Source organism: Geospiza fortis, unplaced genomic scaffold (assembly GCF_000277835.1).
Source record: "Geospiza fortis unplaced genomic scaffold, GeoFor_1.0 scaffold425, whole genome shotgun sequence".
In the NCBI taxonomy this organism is placed as follows: domain Eukaryota; kingdom Metazoa; phylum Chordata; class Aves; order Passeriformes; family Thraupidae; genus Geospiza; species Geospiza fortis.
This window is the reverse complement of record NW_005054387.1, coordinates 207,445-223,121: the sequence shown is the minus strand read 5'-3', so window position 1 is coordinate 223,121 and position 15,677 is coordinate 207,445. Positions and strand designations below refer to the sequence as shown.

The 15,677-nt window shown below is 47.0% G+C and overlaps 1 protein-coding gene across 1 annotated transcript in view; it reads right to left on the bottom strand.

Annotated features, from left to right (window-relative positions):
* LOC102044144 (3 beta-hydroxysteroid dehydrogenase type 7-like) overlaps positions 1 to 15,312 on the bottom strand; it is a 15,470-nt gene extending 158 nt beyond the window's left edge. The window contains 6 exon segments of the mRNA XM_005425443.1: positions 3 to 275; positions 1,168 to 1,330; positions 2,208 to 2,307; positions 6,925 to 7,033; positions 10,518 to 10,673; positions 15,165 to 15,312. Of these exon segments, the coding sequence (XP_005425500.1) occupies positions 3 to 275; positions 1,168 to 1,330; positions 2,208 to 2,307; positions 6,925 to 7,033; positions 10,518 to 10,673; positions 15,165 to 15,312 (949 nt within the window).
* Positions 15,313 to 15,677: the final 365 nt, after the last annotated feature.

Genomic DNA, 15,677 nt, shown 5'->3' with positions numbered 1-15,677 from the left:
CAGCAGGGGCAGAGTGAGGAAAGGCTGTGGCCTCCAGAAAGGGGACAGGATGACCCTGATGATCCTGTGCAGTTGTATCATCAACCACATCTTCCAGTAGGGGATGTGAGAGCCCAGCCTCAGCGAGGGGTCTGCACTGGAGAGCAGCTGGTGCCTGACCAGGAAACCCTTCCTGCTTGGGGTGTCATCATAGCAGTAATACACCTGCCCTGCCAGCAGCTCTGCCTTCAGCTGCAGGTGCCTTGCTGCAAGGACATGCATCCAAGCCACATTCCCTGCAGAAATAACAGAGAGAGAGAAACAGCCATTCAGGAGGAGCTCAGTTTCCCTGCTCACCATAGAATGAGTGCACTGGATGTGCCAGTTTCAGTGCTGGGAAGCAGGGAGGCACTCATGTGTGCTCAGCTGTGCTGCACAGAGACTGAGTAGTTAATCCAGGCCTCCAAGATCCTTTAAACCTTTGGTCTCCTCTTTGAGCTGGACAATTAATGTGCCTTGTGATCCTGGTTCACGTGAAGCAAAAGGGCAATGTTTTGTAGTGAGAGCAGGATGAATAGGAGGCAGTGCTCCAGGGTTTTATCCCTGCCTCTGCTGTGAGCCTTTGAAGGAGTCACTTGATTTATCTGGGCCTGATTCTTCTCTAACAGCATTTTCAAAATCTGCACTTTTGGAAAAAGACATATAAGTGTGCTGCACAGAAATCACTGAATGCCTGCATGATCTAATGGGGAATTACACCCCCCTGAAAGGCACCAAAACAAATTCCTCCTATAGGTTTTGTGAGTAATTTCTTCCTAAAACTGGTCATGTAGTGCAACCTTTTCTGTAAAGAACTTGACAAGTAGTGGTAGTTGAATATTTTTTTCTAATGAAGAAATGTCTTTTCCTAGCAAAAACATTTAAAAAACAAAGCCGGAATTTCTCTCTGCTGCGCATATATCCCTGAAACACTTCTCAAAGGGCATAAAGAAAACCCTTCCCGGGAAAATAGTAATAAGACACTTTTAAAATCCTTTAGCCAGTCTAAGTTTTGTGGTTCCAAACCCATTTGTGCTCATTCACCATGCTGATCTCTCAGTCTGGGGAGATTATGGCTAAGCTGACATGCACAATCCCCTGTGACTAAAGCTGGTAGCACCCATCCAAGGAGCTCAGCTCTTCACTCACCCACGTAGGTGTGATTCCTCTCGGTGTCCTCAGGCTCCAGGTAGTTCATAACACCCCTCCTGGCTCTGGCAAGCAAGTACATCTCCTGCAGGAACCCTGCCTTCTCCCCATACACGGTGTTGGGACGGAGGACGCAGGTTCTGAGTGTGCCACCATTGCTCAGCTGCAAAATCAGGGAGGGAGGTCAGGGGATGGATCCAGTTTGGATGGATCCAGTTTAGATGGATCCAGAGATGGGATCTCCCACTGTGACACAAATAAACCCAAATCCTGGCAGTACTGGCCTAGAGGAGTCAACATCTGCAGAGCTGCTCTGCATGCTTGGCACCTGTTTTGGGTCCCTAAAAACACAAGGAGGTGCCCAGTTTGATTTTTTTAAATTTTTTTCCACAGCACACCTGAACCCACATGGTGCTCCTTGAGAGGTGCTGGTGGCATGAATTCTTCTGCAGTTTGGTGTATAAAAGAGGATTTGCAACAACCAAAACCAGGTACCACAGCAGGCCAGGCCAACTGGCTGGCCTCAAACTGGGACTGGGGGAGAGATGCTCCAGGCAGTGGTTTACAGCACAAGACTAATTTTTATATTCTCAATTGTCTAGAAGAACTCATATGTCTGCTGACTGTGCTGCCAGTCTAAAACACTGAACAGCTACCTTGGGTGGGGGGCTGGCTCTGGGTACACCAATATTTTTCATTCTTAAGTCACTCTGGAAAGCCTGAAAATTACACATTTTTTCATTATGAACTAGGTGAACCCAGTCCCATCAGCCCTAATTTAGTACAGCCCTTTCCAAAGTCACACTCCTGCTGGAGCTGAAGCAGAGGCTCAAAGGGAAACACCCTGTGATCCTGGGAGAGTCTGGCAGCTTCCTGATGATGTGGGAATATCAGGCTTTGGGAGGCTTAGGACAATGTGGTTTATGCATCAAATCCAGGCAGAGGATGGATACACAGCCAGGAGCTGTGGGGTTTTTCCATCTCCCTCTTTCCCCTGCCCTGTGCTGTAATTCCAGGGGTGCTACCACTGGATTTTGTACCTTTGCTCCGTTGGCTTCAAGCACAATTTTTTCTGCCATGGCTTTTGTCTTCCCATAGGGCAGCTCCACCTCCCCAGTGTACTGAGTGTCCTCATTTCCTCTGGAACAGATTGTGGGAGACAGGGAGTGACCATGGGGTGTGGAATTTTCAGGGTCCCCCATCGTGGGGAGGAATGATGAATCTGACTCCATGTTCTTAGAAGGCTTATATTATTTTGCATTATATTACATTATATTATAGAATGCTATACTTAAACTATACTAAAGAATAGAGAAAGGATCCTGACAGAAGGCTAAAAGATAATAATGAAAAACTCGTGGCTCTCTCCAGAGCCTCGACACAGCTGGCTGTGATTGGTCATTGAGTTAAAACAATTCACATTAAACCAATGAAACAATCACCTGAACTTCTGTTTGGTATAAACAATGTCCAACCACATTCCTAAGCAGCAAAACACAGGAGAAGCAAATCAGATAATTATTGTTTTCCTTTTTCTCTGAGGCTTCTCAGCTTCCCAGGAGAAGAAATCCTGTCTAAGGGATTTTTCAGAAAATATCACAGTGACAATGGGGCAGAGCACAGGGCTCAGGGACATCTGTGCCAGCCTGGTTTGCTCTGCATTCCCTGCTCCCAGGGGTTTCTGCTGCCTGGCAGCAATGGGAATCTCAGCTCCTCAGTGCAGTTTGGGAGGAATAAAGCCCCAAGGAACTCCAGGTGCTTCGGGGTGTTCACAGGCAGGTTTGCATGGGGGCAGTGCTTTCTCAGAGCTGGATTTAGTTTTGTCTAATAGCAAGATTGAAATAACATTCCATCAGGCAAATTAGAAGGCAGCAGAGTGACATTTTTAAACAACTCACAGCAAGGTAAAAAGAGCACAAGAAGATGGAGGGCAGGAAAATGAGAGCAATTCAACTTCATTTTTTCATCAAGGACAGAGAAAAGCCTCTCATGAGCCATAAACTAAAAGGAGAAACTGCTACTTAGTTTTCTCACAGAGTTGATTAAAGTTGGGAGGCATTTGCTGGGGATGTGGTGGAGATGCTGGAGATCCTCCTGGAAGCCTTGCAATCAGCAGGGTTGGGCTGGGACTGCTCCTTCATCTCCCCTCACCAATTACACTTGAGGGGAAGGAGAAGTAAAGAACCCATGGCCAAGGACAAGCAAGGAACCCTGGGCTGTGGCTGGAAGGCAACCTGCTCCTCAGGCTGCCACCTTACAGCTGCCAAGGGGAAACATATGTGGGATCTCCCAGGGAGCTGGCCTCACAGGGCCTGGAATAATTCCAAGGAGAAAGCAGAAAGCAGCTCTATTCCCCATATGGTGCCAGCTTCTCATCCCAGTGGTTTTAGATCAGCCTGAGGCCATCATGGGATTTGATTTAACATCTCCAGAGGGCTCTGGAGTGAAGAAACCTGGCTTGCAGCATTGGGAAGGAGCATCCACTTGCTCCCCTGAGTAACAGAGATGAGCTCTCCCTCCCTCCTTGTGCTGCTGGAGACTTTCTTCCCTTTTTTAATTAATTTACTCTATATTTTGCTGTTCAAGAGAAATCCGCCCTGGCAAACCAGGACCTGCCAGGCATGGGGTACCCACACAGGGCAAAGAGGAATCCTCACCCTCCTGTGGCAGATGGGCTCAGATACATCTCCTGGCAGGGCTAAGTGGCCTGTGAGGACTTCACCCAGCAAATCTGCAGCAGAGGTGTTTTTGTCAAACACTGGGCCTTGGGAGAGTCAGCTCTGACTCAGGCTCCCTCTTTGACCTTGGCAAGTTGTTTTCTCTTTTCTGTGCTCAGATCTCCCTGTGTAAAACGTGGCTGGTGCTGCTGCCTGGCTCCTGCCTGTTCAGCAGTCTGGCATATTGTGTGTCAGATATCCCAGCTGAGATCAGGCTCTCCTTGCACTACAGCAACAGAAATAAATTAGGAGCATCACAAATGCAGACTCCTCACACACCCTGGCCTTCTATCACAAAACCATCCTCCCCTCCCTGTGTTTACAAGGCATGAACAAGAGACAAATCAAAAAACAAACAAGACAAAAGATTGATTGTGCAAGGTTTGTTGCAAGCCCAGGAGAGGCCCAATACAATTAGTGGGGGGTTATCTAGAAGTTCTAGTTTTAATTGCTTTCTCTCTTTTTTTAATCAATTTTTTGGGGTTTTGGTTTGGTTTTTTTTTTTTTTTTTTTTTTTTTTTTTTTTTTTTTTTTTTTTTTGCAAAGCTTTTGAAAAGCAGCAGCCTCACAAAGGGACAAACCTGCCTGCTGTTCCTGGGCTCTGCTGCCTGTGCCTTCCCCCACCCCTCTGAAGCTTGGTAGTAACAAAGAGCTCAGCATAATGCTCTTGCTTTTCAAAACGATCCCAGATAAGTGAACGCTAATCAGAGTGGAGCAGCATTGTCAGAAGGTATCTCAGCAGTGCCCGTCTCCCAGGGATTGAGACTGACAGAGGCATTTTCTATTATTGTTGGATGCTGAGGTGTGAGCATTATTCCTGAGCCCATCACCCCGGCCAGAGACTCCTCCTGCTTTGTCTGTGCCAATTCCCGGCATGTAAAAGGGAGGGAAATAAATTCCACAGTGCAGTGATGGAGAAGGGAGACAGAGAAAAAGGAAAAGGAAAAGGAAAAGGAAAAGGAAAAGGAAAAGGAAAAGGAAAAGGAAAAGGAAAAGGAAAAGGAAAAGGAAAAGGAAAAGGCAGGATCCTGGACTGTGAGGGAGAGGGCAGAACAGATGGGGTGGGGGTGAGGAGATGGGAAGAGGAGGAAGGAGAGAGGCATCACCTGTGCCTTCAGTCTGCAAAGCAGAGCCATGTTAGGCTGCTCCCAGTCATCCCTGGGCTCCCTCCTGAGACAGGTGGGGTAAGTTTTCACTGGGAGGCTGATTCTTCTCATTATCTAATTCCCTTCATTTAAAATCAAAGTAATTGGAGAATGAAGACCCCTCTCTAGGGCTTCCTCTCAGCATAATGGGAGAATCTGAACAGAACACTCATTTTGTGTTCTGCAAAATGAGTGAAAGGCTCCAGGTGTGGCTTTGTTTGTGTTTGTGGTGGGGAAGGCTGTTCACAGCTCCATGAGCATCAGCCTGGGTGGGTTTTCTGGCCCCTGTTGGTGCCACCATTACAAGCCAAAGGACCGTGATCAGGCAAGATCTAGGGCTGATTTTTTTCAAGACATCTGTTCACATCTCTCTCTTAACTCACAGAACTAAAATACTGACAAGCATGTGCCTGTATCTACATGAATTCTTAGGAATTATTTGTAATTGCTGGTGACCAAATTCCATAGCTTTGCAGTGACACGGTTTCCAGTGCTTGTGGTCCCAAGTGGATTGAGTTGCTCTCATGGATTTTTTCATAAGCCAGACATTTATTCTACAGATTTGAGTGCTTAGACACTTTTCAAAACAAGGGGCTTATGCCTTAACTTACTTGTGAGCATGAAATTTTGGCTTGTAGGCAATTTTAAGTTATGTCTTTTCTAGCTGGGCTCAAATTTCTAGAACCAAATGACTGAAAGCAGCTGTGCCCAGCCTGACTGCCTGTGGAGACACCACTTGACTTGGAGCCAGCTCCCCTGGCACACAAATTTCCAGGGGTTGAGCAGTTTGTGTGACTAAAACCAGGCTTGAAATCACCAAGGAGCTTTCCAATGGTACACATCAGACTGATCTCAAATTTAACCTAAAACTTCAGCCCCTGAAGTTTTTGAAGACATTTCTTCAGAAATATCAGCCCTGCTCTCAAGGTGCAGGTGCTGTTACTCCAGGAATACAAAAGTATTCCCAAATCCTGATGCTGAGCCCTGAGCAGGGGTGTCAGCTGATTGTCAAAGTCACTTCTGGAGATCAAAGCAAAAAATCCTCAAAACTGTTATTTTGGCCACTGTCTTTGCATTGATCCAAATCCCCCCTTTGCCACAGAGGGTTTTCTAAAGCTCTGTTGCTGCTTCTGGGTCTGTGGGCCAATCTCATGGGAGCCACAAACAGAGAAGCGTTGAGCATAAAGCCCCAAAGTGGTGACATCCAGGAGCCCAGGAAACAGCCCCCATGAGCATGTTCCAGGAAGAAGGATTTTGAGGGACAGAAGGGTACAATTTACAGGTCAGAAGCAGGTAACAGAAGGATGTGACTAACCTGAATCCTGCAGGTTCACACCAGTGCCTCTGTCCCCTATGACTTCGTGGGCAATCTTTTTCTGAGATAATGCTACATGAGATTTGCCCATATTTGATAACAGGAGATGGGCACAGGCTTGCCAGCAGTTCCCTGTGGAGCTGGGAAGAAAAGGGACAATGTGGTGGTGGCAGTGGGGCACCACCTGCTCTTTGGGTTGACTCATTGTGAGGGAGAGCAAAACCTCTGACCCAACAGTAGGATGTAATTTGGCCATATCCCAAACTTAGAGCACGTGAAACCTTATCTGAAACTGATTTTAGGGCTCAGAGGAGCAGGGCTGTAGATCCAGGGACAGCCTGGCAGTGCAGCTGGGCCACGCAGCTCTCACCTTGGGGAATCACTGCCCAGGCTTAGGCTGGGAAGAACCACGGCTCCTAAATGGGCAGAGCAGCAAGGAAAGGTTTTCAAGATAGAGAAGAGGAACAAACAGGAAGGGGAACACAAATCTTCTCCTTGGTAACTCAAATCCATCTGGCTGCAGTTGCATTGCTGTTTGACTGGACAAACAGGGCAATGGAGAAGGTTTGCTGAGGCTCACCTGAGCAGGGGCTCACAGGAGGTGTTGGGTCCCACGGCAGCGATGGAGCTGGTGTAGAGCAGGTAAGGGATGCTCAGGGCACAGCAGGCCCTTACCACATTTTCAGTTCCTGTGGGGCAAGATGGGAAGGACAAATATCAGCCACCTTGTCTTGATTCCTGTTGTGCAAATCAAAATAGATTCCCATGCTTTTTCCAGCTTGGAACTAACCCATCCTTTTTTATGGCTGAAAAGATGTAAAGCCCCAGGTGAGGGCTGCATTTCCTCAGGAGGGGATGGTTGATAACATGAGTACTTTATAACATGAGTAGCAGTCACACCCATAGCTCTGATGTGGCTGATCCTCCATGGCCATTGGCAACTGACTTAACTTGGGTTTTAGAGCTGCTGACAAAGGGAAGCTGAGGACTTGGCAGAGCAGAACTCCATTTTATTTCATTTGGAGGCAGGTTGTGGGTGAACTGCAGCCTTCTGGCAAAGGATCAGTGTTTTAGTTGCATGTGTTGCTGTGCAGAAGATCTGCAGGGTGCTACAGGGCAAAATCATTCCATCAGACTCTTGATAGCTGCGGAATTTAAATAAAATAATGAGGGCAGCTTACAAATCCACATGAAATCCAGACAAATCCAAAACATGGTTTGCTTTAAGGAAGGTTGTTCTGGCTGAATTAGTTGGTCAGTGTGTGTGGTTTAGTGTGGTTATTTTGGAGTATTTTGGTGGGTTTGAATGATTTATGATTCTTGAAGAGGTGATTTTTGCATTCACTGTGATTTTGATCCAAGCTGATCCTGTGAGATCCTCAATGACAAAGACTGAGGGCCTTCAGACTTGATAAGGCAGATCTGAAAGGAAGTTTGTAAGGTTGGCTTCCAGAAACTTCCACAGTATTTGTGCCTGGCTAAGCAGGCTCTGCCCTGAGCCTGTCTGCAGACCTTGTGTGGGTGGGCTTGTGATTTCTCTTCCCTTTGCTATTAAGGGCATAATCTGAAATTACCAAGGAAATCCTGAGTTTAGAATAATTTCCAAGCACATGAATCCATCTGAAATCCCAGTGGAAAAGAATCAATGCGCTTCTCCATGAGCCTATCACAATATGTAAAGTTAACTGAGAACCCCTGGTGAGAAACATCACTGGAAACAGCTGAGTTAAAATCCATTCAGCTTAACAAAAAGCAGATTAAAAAGTCTTTAAGTGACTAGATGGAAAAAATAATTCTTGTAGAAGAGAGCTCTTCAATTCAGTCAGCAAGGCTCTAACAGGATTCAGCAGCCAGTGGTTGAAACAGAGGAGAGAATCAAAGCAGAAGATGTAAATTTTGGCCAGAAATGATAATTAACCATAGCCACACCACCACTCCTCAGCATTGTTATGGCTTGCTGAAAGCCATGATAGATAGCCCATTAACTTGCACCCTTAATTTGAGGCAACAAGTCTGTTGAAAAGGAATGGTCCAATTTAGCCACAAATTGTTGGGTTTAGAGCAGTAATTGGATGGATTTCTGTGGCCTGAGTTGCACAGAGGAGCCAGCTAGAGGATTATATACTTGACCTCTCCTGACCCTGCTTTTTTCCATGGAGTCTACAGCAGGTATCAAATATCATTTTTATTCTTTTATCTGCCATGATTTCAATAGAGAACTTCAGGCTAATCTCTCAGTTCAGGATTTTGAGGAGCCCTAGTGAGGGCAGCAGCCCCATTTTGGGGAGTTCCATGTGGAGCCATCCAAGGGGAGGCAGAAATGCAGGACAGGCTCCTGTTAAACCATCCCAAACTGTGCTCCTTAAAGAGTCACACTGGAAAATCCTTGCATGTGTGGTTTTCTGGGAATGTCACCAACATCTGCAAGAGGTTTGGTTTGCTGAGGAAGGGACTTGCCTGGTGTTCAGTGCTCTCTGTAAATCCTCCCCGAGCTGAAGCACTGAGCTCACAGCAACAGTGAGGGGGAAGAGCTCACAAAGCCACTAAAAAGCAGCAGGAACCCTCAGGCTCTGAATATTCTCAGAACACAGAGAGCACAATGCAGGCTCTTAAAAGCATTGAGTTTTGAAAACAAGTACAGCAATGAAAAGAAGGCTGGAATTTAAATGTTACCCTTGAATGTATCAGCAAATAGTCGAAACCCTGAGCAGTAATCGAGTTGGAGATGTATATATATTAAAAAAAATAAAATTCCTTCCTTTTGGTTAATGACTATTTTAGTAGCTAACAGCCTGAGGTACCACTGGAATTGCTGCTGTAATAGGGATTTCATTATTTTTATAGCCTGTGCTTATTTCCTAGATTTATGAACAAATTTTCTCTAAGTAGATCTTGCACCAAACATGAAATTGGCTCTTGGTGGTAGGAGGACAGGGCTGTGGAGCTCTCAGTTACACGTGGCCTGTTGGTACATGATAGCTGGGAACTCTGACTAAACAGCATCACTCTGCTAATTAAAACAGCATCACTCCCTTCTGGTGGGTGCAGCTCAACGGATACAGCCTTGTGCTGGTATAGACAGGGCAAAATCCCTGGTAAAGCTGTGAGCTATCCAGAGCAGGGTTTAATTTTAATTGTTGTCCTTGTCACACACCAAAGAGTTTCAGACCACTGTAGGTGTGTCCTGACCCACCTCAGTGCCACCAGGGGAAGTTCTGGCCAGGAAAGCTATGCCAAAACTGAGCCCAGATTTGATGAGGAGTGAGGAGAGATGAGCAAAGGGAGAAACCTCTCTGCTGGAAAGGTTCTGGGCACCTTTGCCCTGAGCAAGGATAGAGGGGCAAAGGGAGAAATTCCCTGCTGGAAACGTTCTGGGTAACTTTCCCATCCTTTGCCCTGAACAAGGACAGAGGGGCAAAGGGAGAAATTTCCATGCTGGAAAGGTCCTGGGCACCTTTTCTATGCCTGGGTGTGCGGGATTGAGGCAGAGGAAGCACGGAATGTGGCTGGATGTGGCTGAAGGTGTGTGAGAGGGCAGGGCAGTGCCCAGGGCCCTGTGAGAGGGCAGGGCAGTGCTCAGGGCCCTGTGAGAGGGCAGGGCCGTGCCCAGGGCCCTGTGAGGGGACAGGGCCGTGCCCAGGGCCCCGTGAGGGGCCAGGGCCGTGCCCAGGGCCCCGGGTGGGGGCAAATTCCCTGCTGGAAACGTTCTGGGTAACTTTCCCATCCTTTGCCCTGAACAAGGACAGAGGGGCAAAGGGAGAAATTTCCATGCTGGAAAGGTCCTGGGCACCTTTTCTATGCCTGGGTGTGCGGGATTGAGGCAGAGGAAGCACGGAATGTGGCTGGATGTGGCTGAAGGTGTGTGAGAGGGCAGGGCAGTGCCCAGGGCCCTGTGAGAGGGCAGGGCAGTGCTCAGGGCCCTGTGAGAGGGCAGGGCCGTGCCCAGGGCCCTGTGAGGGGACAGGGCCGTGCCCAGGGCCTGTGAGGGGACAGGGCCGTGCCCAGGGCCCTGTGAGAGGGCAGGGCTGTGCCCAGGGCCCGGTGAGAGGGCAGGGCAATGCCCAGGGCCCCGTGAGAGGGCAGGACAGTGCCCGGGGGCCTGTGAGGGGACAGGGCCGTGCCCAGGGCCTGTGAGGGGACAGGGCCGTGCCCAGGGCCCTGGTCGGGGCTCACCCCCGACGTTGACAGCTCTCATCTCCCAGAAGGACACCATGTTCCTGTAGTCCACCACTGCAGCTGTGTGCAGCACCACGTGCACCCCCCTCATGGCAGCCAGGAGCGCGCCGGGGTCTCGGATGTCTCCTCTCATCACTGTCACACGGGTGGGAGCTGCAGAAAAACAATAGAGAGATGCAGGAGGAGGAAAAAGAGTACAAATCAGCATTTGTACTTACTACAAAGTACAAGAAAATCTATCAATGAATACATTTATCTTAATTTATAAATTTAAAAATTTCTAAATAAAACAAAAATTTCTAAATAAAAAAATTATAAATCAAATCAGCATTTGTACTTTCTGCAAAGGGCCAAAAATCTATAAATAAAAAAACAATTCGTTAATTTAAATTAAATTTTAATTAAATAAATAAAAATTAGTTAATGATTAAGCAGTAACTAACAAGTAATTAATTATTAAATTAATAATCAATTTAATTAAATTAATCCATTCATTTTAATTTATAAATTTAAAAATTATAAATCAAAAAATATATTTAAAAAATTATACATCATATCAGCATTTGCACTTTCTGCAAACTACAAAAAATTTATATCTTCCTGCAAAGCATGGAATGTCCTCTCTGCAAGGCAAGGCAAAGCACTCTCTGATAGTGACTGTGCCATTTAAATCCAGCACACCAGGGCAAAATTCTTTTTTTTTTTTTTTTAACTCCAAGAAGCCAGGTTTGCATCTGGTTTTAATGTAACATGGTGCTGTGCAGAAGCTGTGGGGCAGAGTGGCTGTGTCTGTGTGTCTGTGTGTCTGGCAGTGCAGAGCCCCAGCCTGCACCGTGGGCAGCAGGACGCACCTGGCCCAGAGAAACTGTGCTGGATTCTTCCCTTCAGACACAAAATTTTAGGGCTTGTGGGAACAACACCTGGTGATTTTAAGAGACATCCCACAGAGCTTTGTTTAAATTGCAAATACTGGAGATTAAGAAGGAAAACAATGCAAGAGGTTTGAAAAGTTTCATAGGAAATTCCTCCCTTAGAGCCACTCAGAATTTTCCCCCTGTTCCCTTTCACCTCCTCCTTCCTCAGAGTAGCTGTTCCTTACATGGCTACTCTTGGCATCTACTATTCATTTTCTTGCTTTGAGACAGTGTTGTAACATTTAAGTAGGATTTCCCCCTTTTTCCTTTCCTGTAGTTGGGAATAGACCAGGGAGAAGCTGGGATGAGCAGCATGAACTCCTCAGGGATTTGCAAGAAGCCACTCATGGGGTTGCTTTGGGAAGGAGATGTTAGGAAAATTAATCCACAAACACCAGAGGTTTATGTCCAAAAAGGAGACAGAGGAGTCCTTTTTGGCTTTATTAGAACAAAGGGAGAGGCCATGGGGCATTCCCCTGGGGTCTCTCAAATTTTTGGAGGACACAGCCTCCTTTTTATCCCAATTTCCCAGCCACATTTCCCTTCTCTCTTTCCCCATGGCTGAGGTACTTGAGAGGTTCAGACTCCCCAAAACACCTGATACTGAAGATTTCCCTCTAATGTATAACCCTCCCTTTTAATTCTTATGGAATTTAGAGGTTTTTCTTCCCCATTGTTTCTTTCATCTTTTAATGTTTAATTTCACTTACCAGCAAACCTAAAGTTTATTTGTAAAAGCAAATATCTTTTTCCATTCATCAATCAGTGGAATCCTTCCCATTGTTTTTTTTATCTCCCAGAGCTAGTTTTATCTACTAGCAGACCCACAGCTTGTTTGTAAAGACAAATCTATTCTTCTGAGATGTCTCCTCTGCCCTGGGCAGAGCCCCACACATGCTGGGCTCAGGGTTGGAATTCTGGAGGATCCCACAATTCAGGGAAGGGTCTGTGGGGCTGTTATGGTTGGAAACCCTCAGAGAGGATCCAACAGGTCAAGGTGGGCAGAGGATTATTCCTCATGGCCCAGAAGGAGAGATGGAATCCGAGGCAGCAGATCAAGTGGTTGAGTGTTCTCTGAGGAGGAGACAGGAATTTTACCAAAGGGTCCAGCTGCTTTCTTCATTAGCGTAGCCAACAATCAGTGGACTCACTCTGAGGAGTTTTAATGTTAAATTAATTAACATTGAGGATGAATATTAATTTAGTAGTAAAGCACAGAGGTTTTTCAGTGAGAATAGAGGGTGAAAGGAAGGAGCTGTCCAGAAGAAGAGATAAAACCCTTGCCTGGAGGAGCAGAGTGCAGAGGAGGATGCTCCTGCTGAGAGGCAGAGTAGGGTGTCAGCAGGCTCTTGGGGGGAATTTTTCTGCTCCTCTGTTGTTTCGGAAAGCCTAGAAGCCATCAGGCTGAAGTGTTGAATAGCCTTTTTCACACCACCTGTGTTAAGGCAGCTGGTGTAAAGCAACCATGAGGAATTTCCAAATTGACAAGGCCTGATGAGCTCTTCCCAGGGCTCCTAAAGAGGTGAGGGGTGGAACTGCAGCTTTAATGTGTTAGAACTTCTGAAGGCACTGGGAGAGTTCAGCAGAGCAAGTGAAACACTTGTGCTTAGAAGGGACGTAAAGAAGAGGCAGGAAATTACAGAACATTTTGGTTTCAACCCCAGGAAATTCAGGAGCACGCACTCAAACATGTGTGTGTGAGCACCTGTGGGATAATGGGCAGGATGGAGGCAGCTGACGTGGATTTGTCAAGAACAAATCAAGCCAGATAAACCTCCTTTGTTCTTATGACAAGGTAACAGGCTGCAGGGATATTGTGGAACAGGTTGATGTCATCTATCTTGATTTTTGAAGGGCTTTGGAAACTCAGCGTCATTCTCACCGGGAGTCAGTAAAACATGGGCTAAATGAGCCCCATTAAGGAGAGCACAAAGCTAGTGGAATTATCGTTCCCAGGGAATTGCCAGCTGTGGTAGGTGGCTGCCCTGGGGCTTTCCAGGGCTTATTGCTGTATTTGAGTCTTTTTGATTGTTTTCATCAAGAATCTGGCAGATTTGTTCATTAAATCAGCAGATAACATCAGACTGGGAGGGACCATGCTGGAGGATTTGAGTATGAGCTGAATGGAATTAACAGAGTCTGGAGGGGGGGAAAAAAAAAAGTGAAATTTGATAGGAACAAAGAGAAGTTTTGGGGTTTAGCAATGAAGAGGCAGCTGCTCTTCGTGCAGGAATTAAATTGGGCCAGGGCAGCTCAGGAGCTGTTGCTTGTTGTCAGCTGGGAAAGGCACAATTGTAGTGGCAGGTAAAACAGGAGGATAAATTACAGGATGGAAGAGCCAAATCCATCAGCTTTTTGCAGCAATGGGAAGGCCACAGCCCAAAATTCAATGCCCCCCTTGCAGACAGGAGCAATGGCAGTGCCCTGCAGTGCTGGATGGAGCAAAGGAGGAGGAAGGAGTGTGTGAGAGCTGCTTTAGCCTAAAGCAGAAACCAGTATGGAGTGGAAGGATGTGGTTTGCAGTTGGTGAAAATTGTTGTTAAAAAAAAAAAAAAAAAAGAGAGAGAGACAGTAATCCTGTAATACCTCTTCTACCTGTAAGTTTAGATGGGAAATCAAGGAGCCAGACTGTACCCACTGCCTGGTGGGGCAGAGATAAATGGGGTGGCCTGGGGACAGAACAAACATCTGTGGTGGGGCAGAGGATGGGGTTGGGATGGCCCCTCAGGCTGCTCCTGCCTCATTGCCTGCGGTTTGCTGGGGTGTCAGGCCACAGAGCCCTCCTGGAGCAGGGATTTTGGCACCTCCCTAAGGTTTAAACAGCTTTTTCTTCAATTATGGGTGCTTTTAAGGTAATTGGCTCCCTGAAAGCTGGGGAAACCAGTCTGCTGAGTTCATCTGCCAGGGAGGTTTCTGATAGTGATATTTCCCTGGGAGTCTTGACTTGCTGTGGGTGCATCCCCTTTCTGTCCATATCTCCCCACAGGATCTCCCTCAGCATTTTTTTGCCTCTCTCAAAGCAAGCTGAAGGTTTGGGCAGTCAGAGGCAGGGAACCCAGCCCAGCATTAGCTGAGCAGAGCACCCTGAGCTGCCTTGGCTTGTTTTGCATGGATATTCCTGAATCCAGTAAAACAGGATGTTTTTTCCCAACAAATCTCACTGTGCTCAACCCTGCATGAGGGCAGCACTCAGGATATGATCAAATGAATTAATTCAGTATCTCTGAGTATTTACTGAGACTCACCCCTTCATTTTTAAGACTGCTGTAGGTTTCTCTCAGTTATTTCCATCATGTATTTCACAATGCCTGCACTAGGTGCTGAGATTGATTCTGTTGCTGTCAGGATTTTTAGTTATTTCCCTCAGAGGCAGTGGCTGGTTGGAGCAGCTCAGGAGGGTGTTGGTTTTAGCCCCTTTGTGTCAGACTGGCTGAGCAGCCAAGTTCCCATGTCACAGCCTCTGTGTGCATGTGGCTCCTCACAACTGAGCCCTGCCTGGGGACTCAGAGCTTCACTGGGAGATTTCTCTTGAGTGACCCATCCCTAGGGGTCTTTTTTCTTTGATTTAGTGCTGTGCTGTAAAACTTCTGGGCCGGAAGTTGTTCCTCACCCAGTCTGTTTGTCCAGGTTCCTGCCCCATGCCTGTAACTGTGGCATCTCCAGTCTTATCCCTGCTGCCAGGAAAGGGAGGGTTATGGGCACTAAATAGATCTTGGTGGCCTTTTCTTACCTGGGCTGAATTTTTCTACTTCTTCTCTTGCTACTGAATCAAAAACTCTGACTTCTTTGATGTAGTCTTGTTGAGACAGGAGCTCCACGATCCTCTCCCCCACAAACCCACATCCTCCTGTCACCAGGTAGACCCAGGCTCCATCCATTGCTGCAGATGCTGTTGTGGTTGAGGAGCAGAGAGAAGGAGGCTGCCAGGACCTTACTGTGCACCCAGCCAGTGTTTTCTGAGCTAAGTCTAAAGTTTAGCTGTCACAGAATGCTGCTGGGTGAACATTAACTGCAGCTGGTTGCACATAAATCAGCTTTTTTTTGGCACAGTGCTGCCACAGCCCCCTTCTGGGCTCTCTGACCCTTTCCATGCTCCCATGGTAGCCCATGGCCAGTGGGGCACCTCTGGCTTGCCTTGGTGTGTGTCCAGTCTCAAGCCAAAATGGATTTGGATGCCAGTTTTGGATGCCAGTTTTACACCCTGGACAGTCCCTTCACACAGGCAGGTTTATCAGCTGGGGGA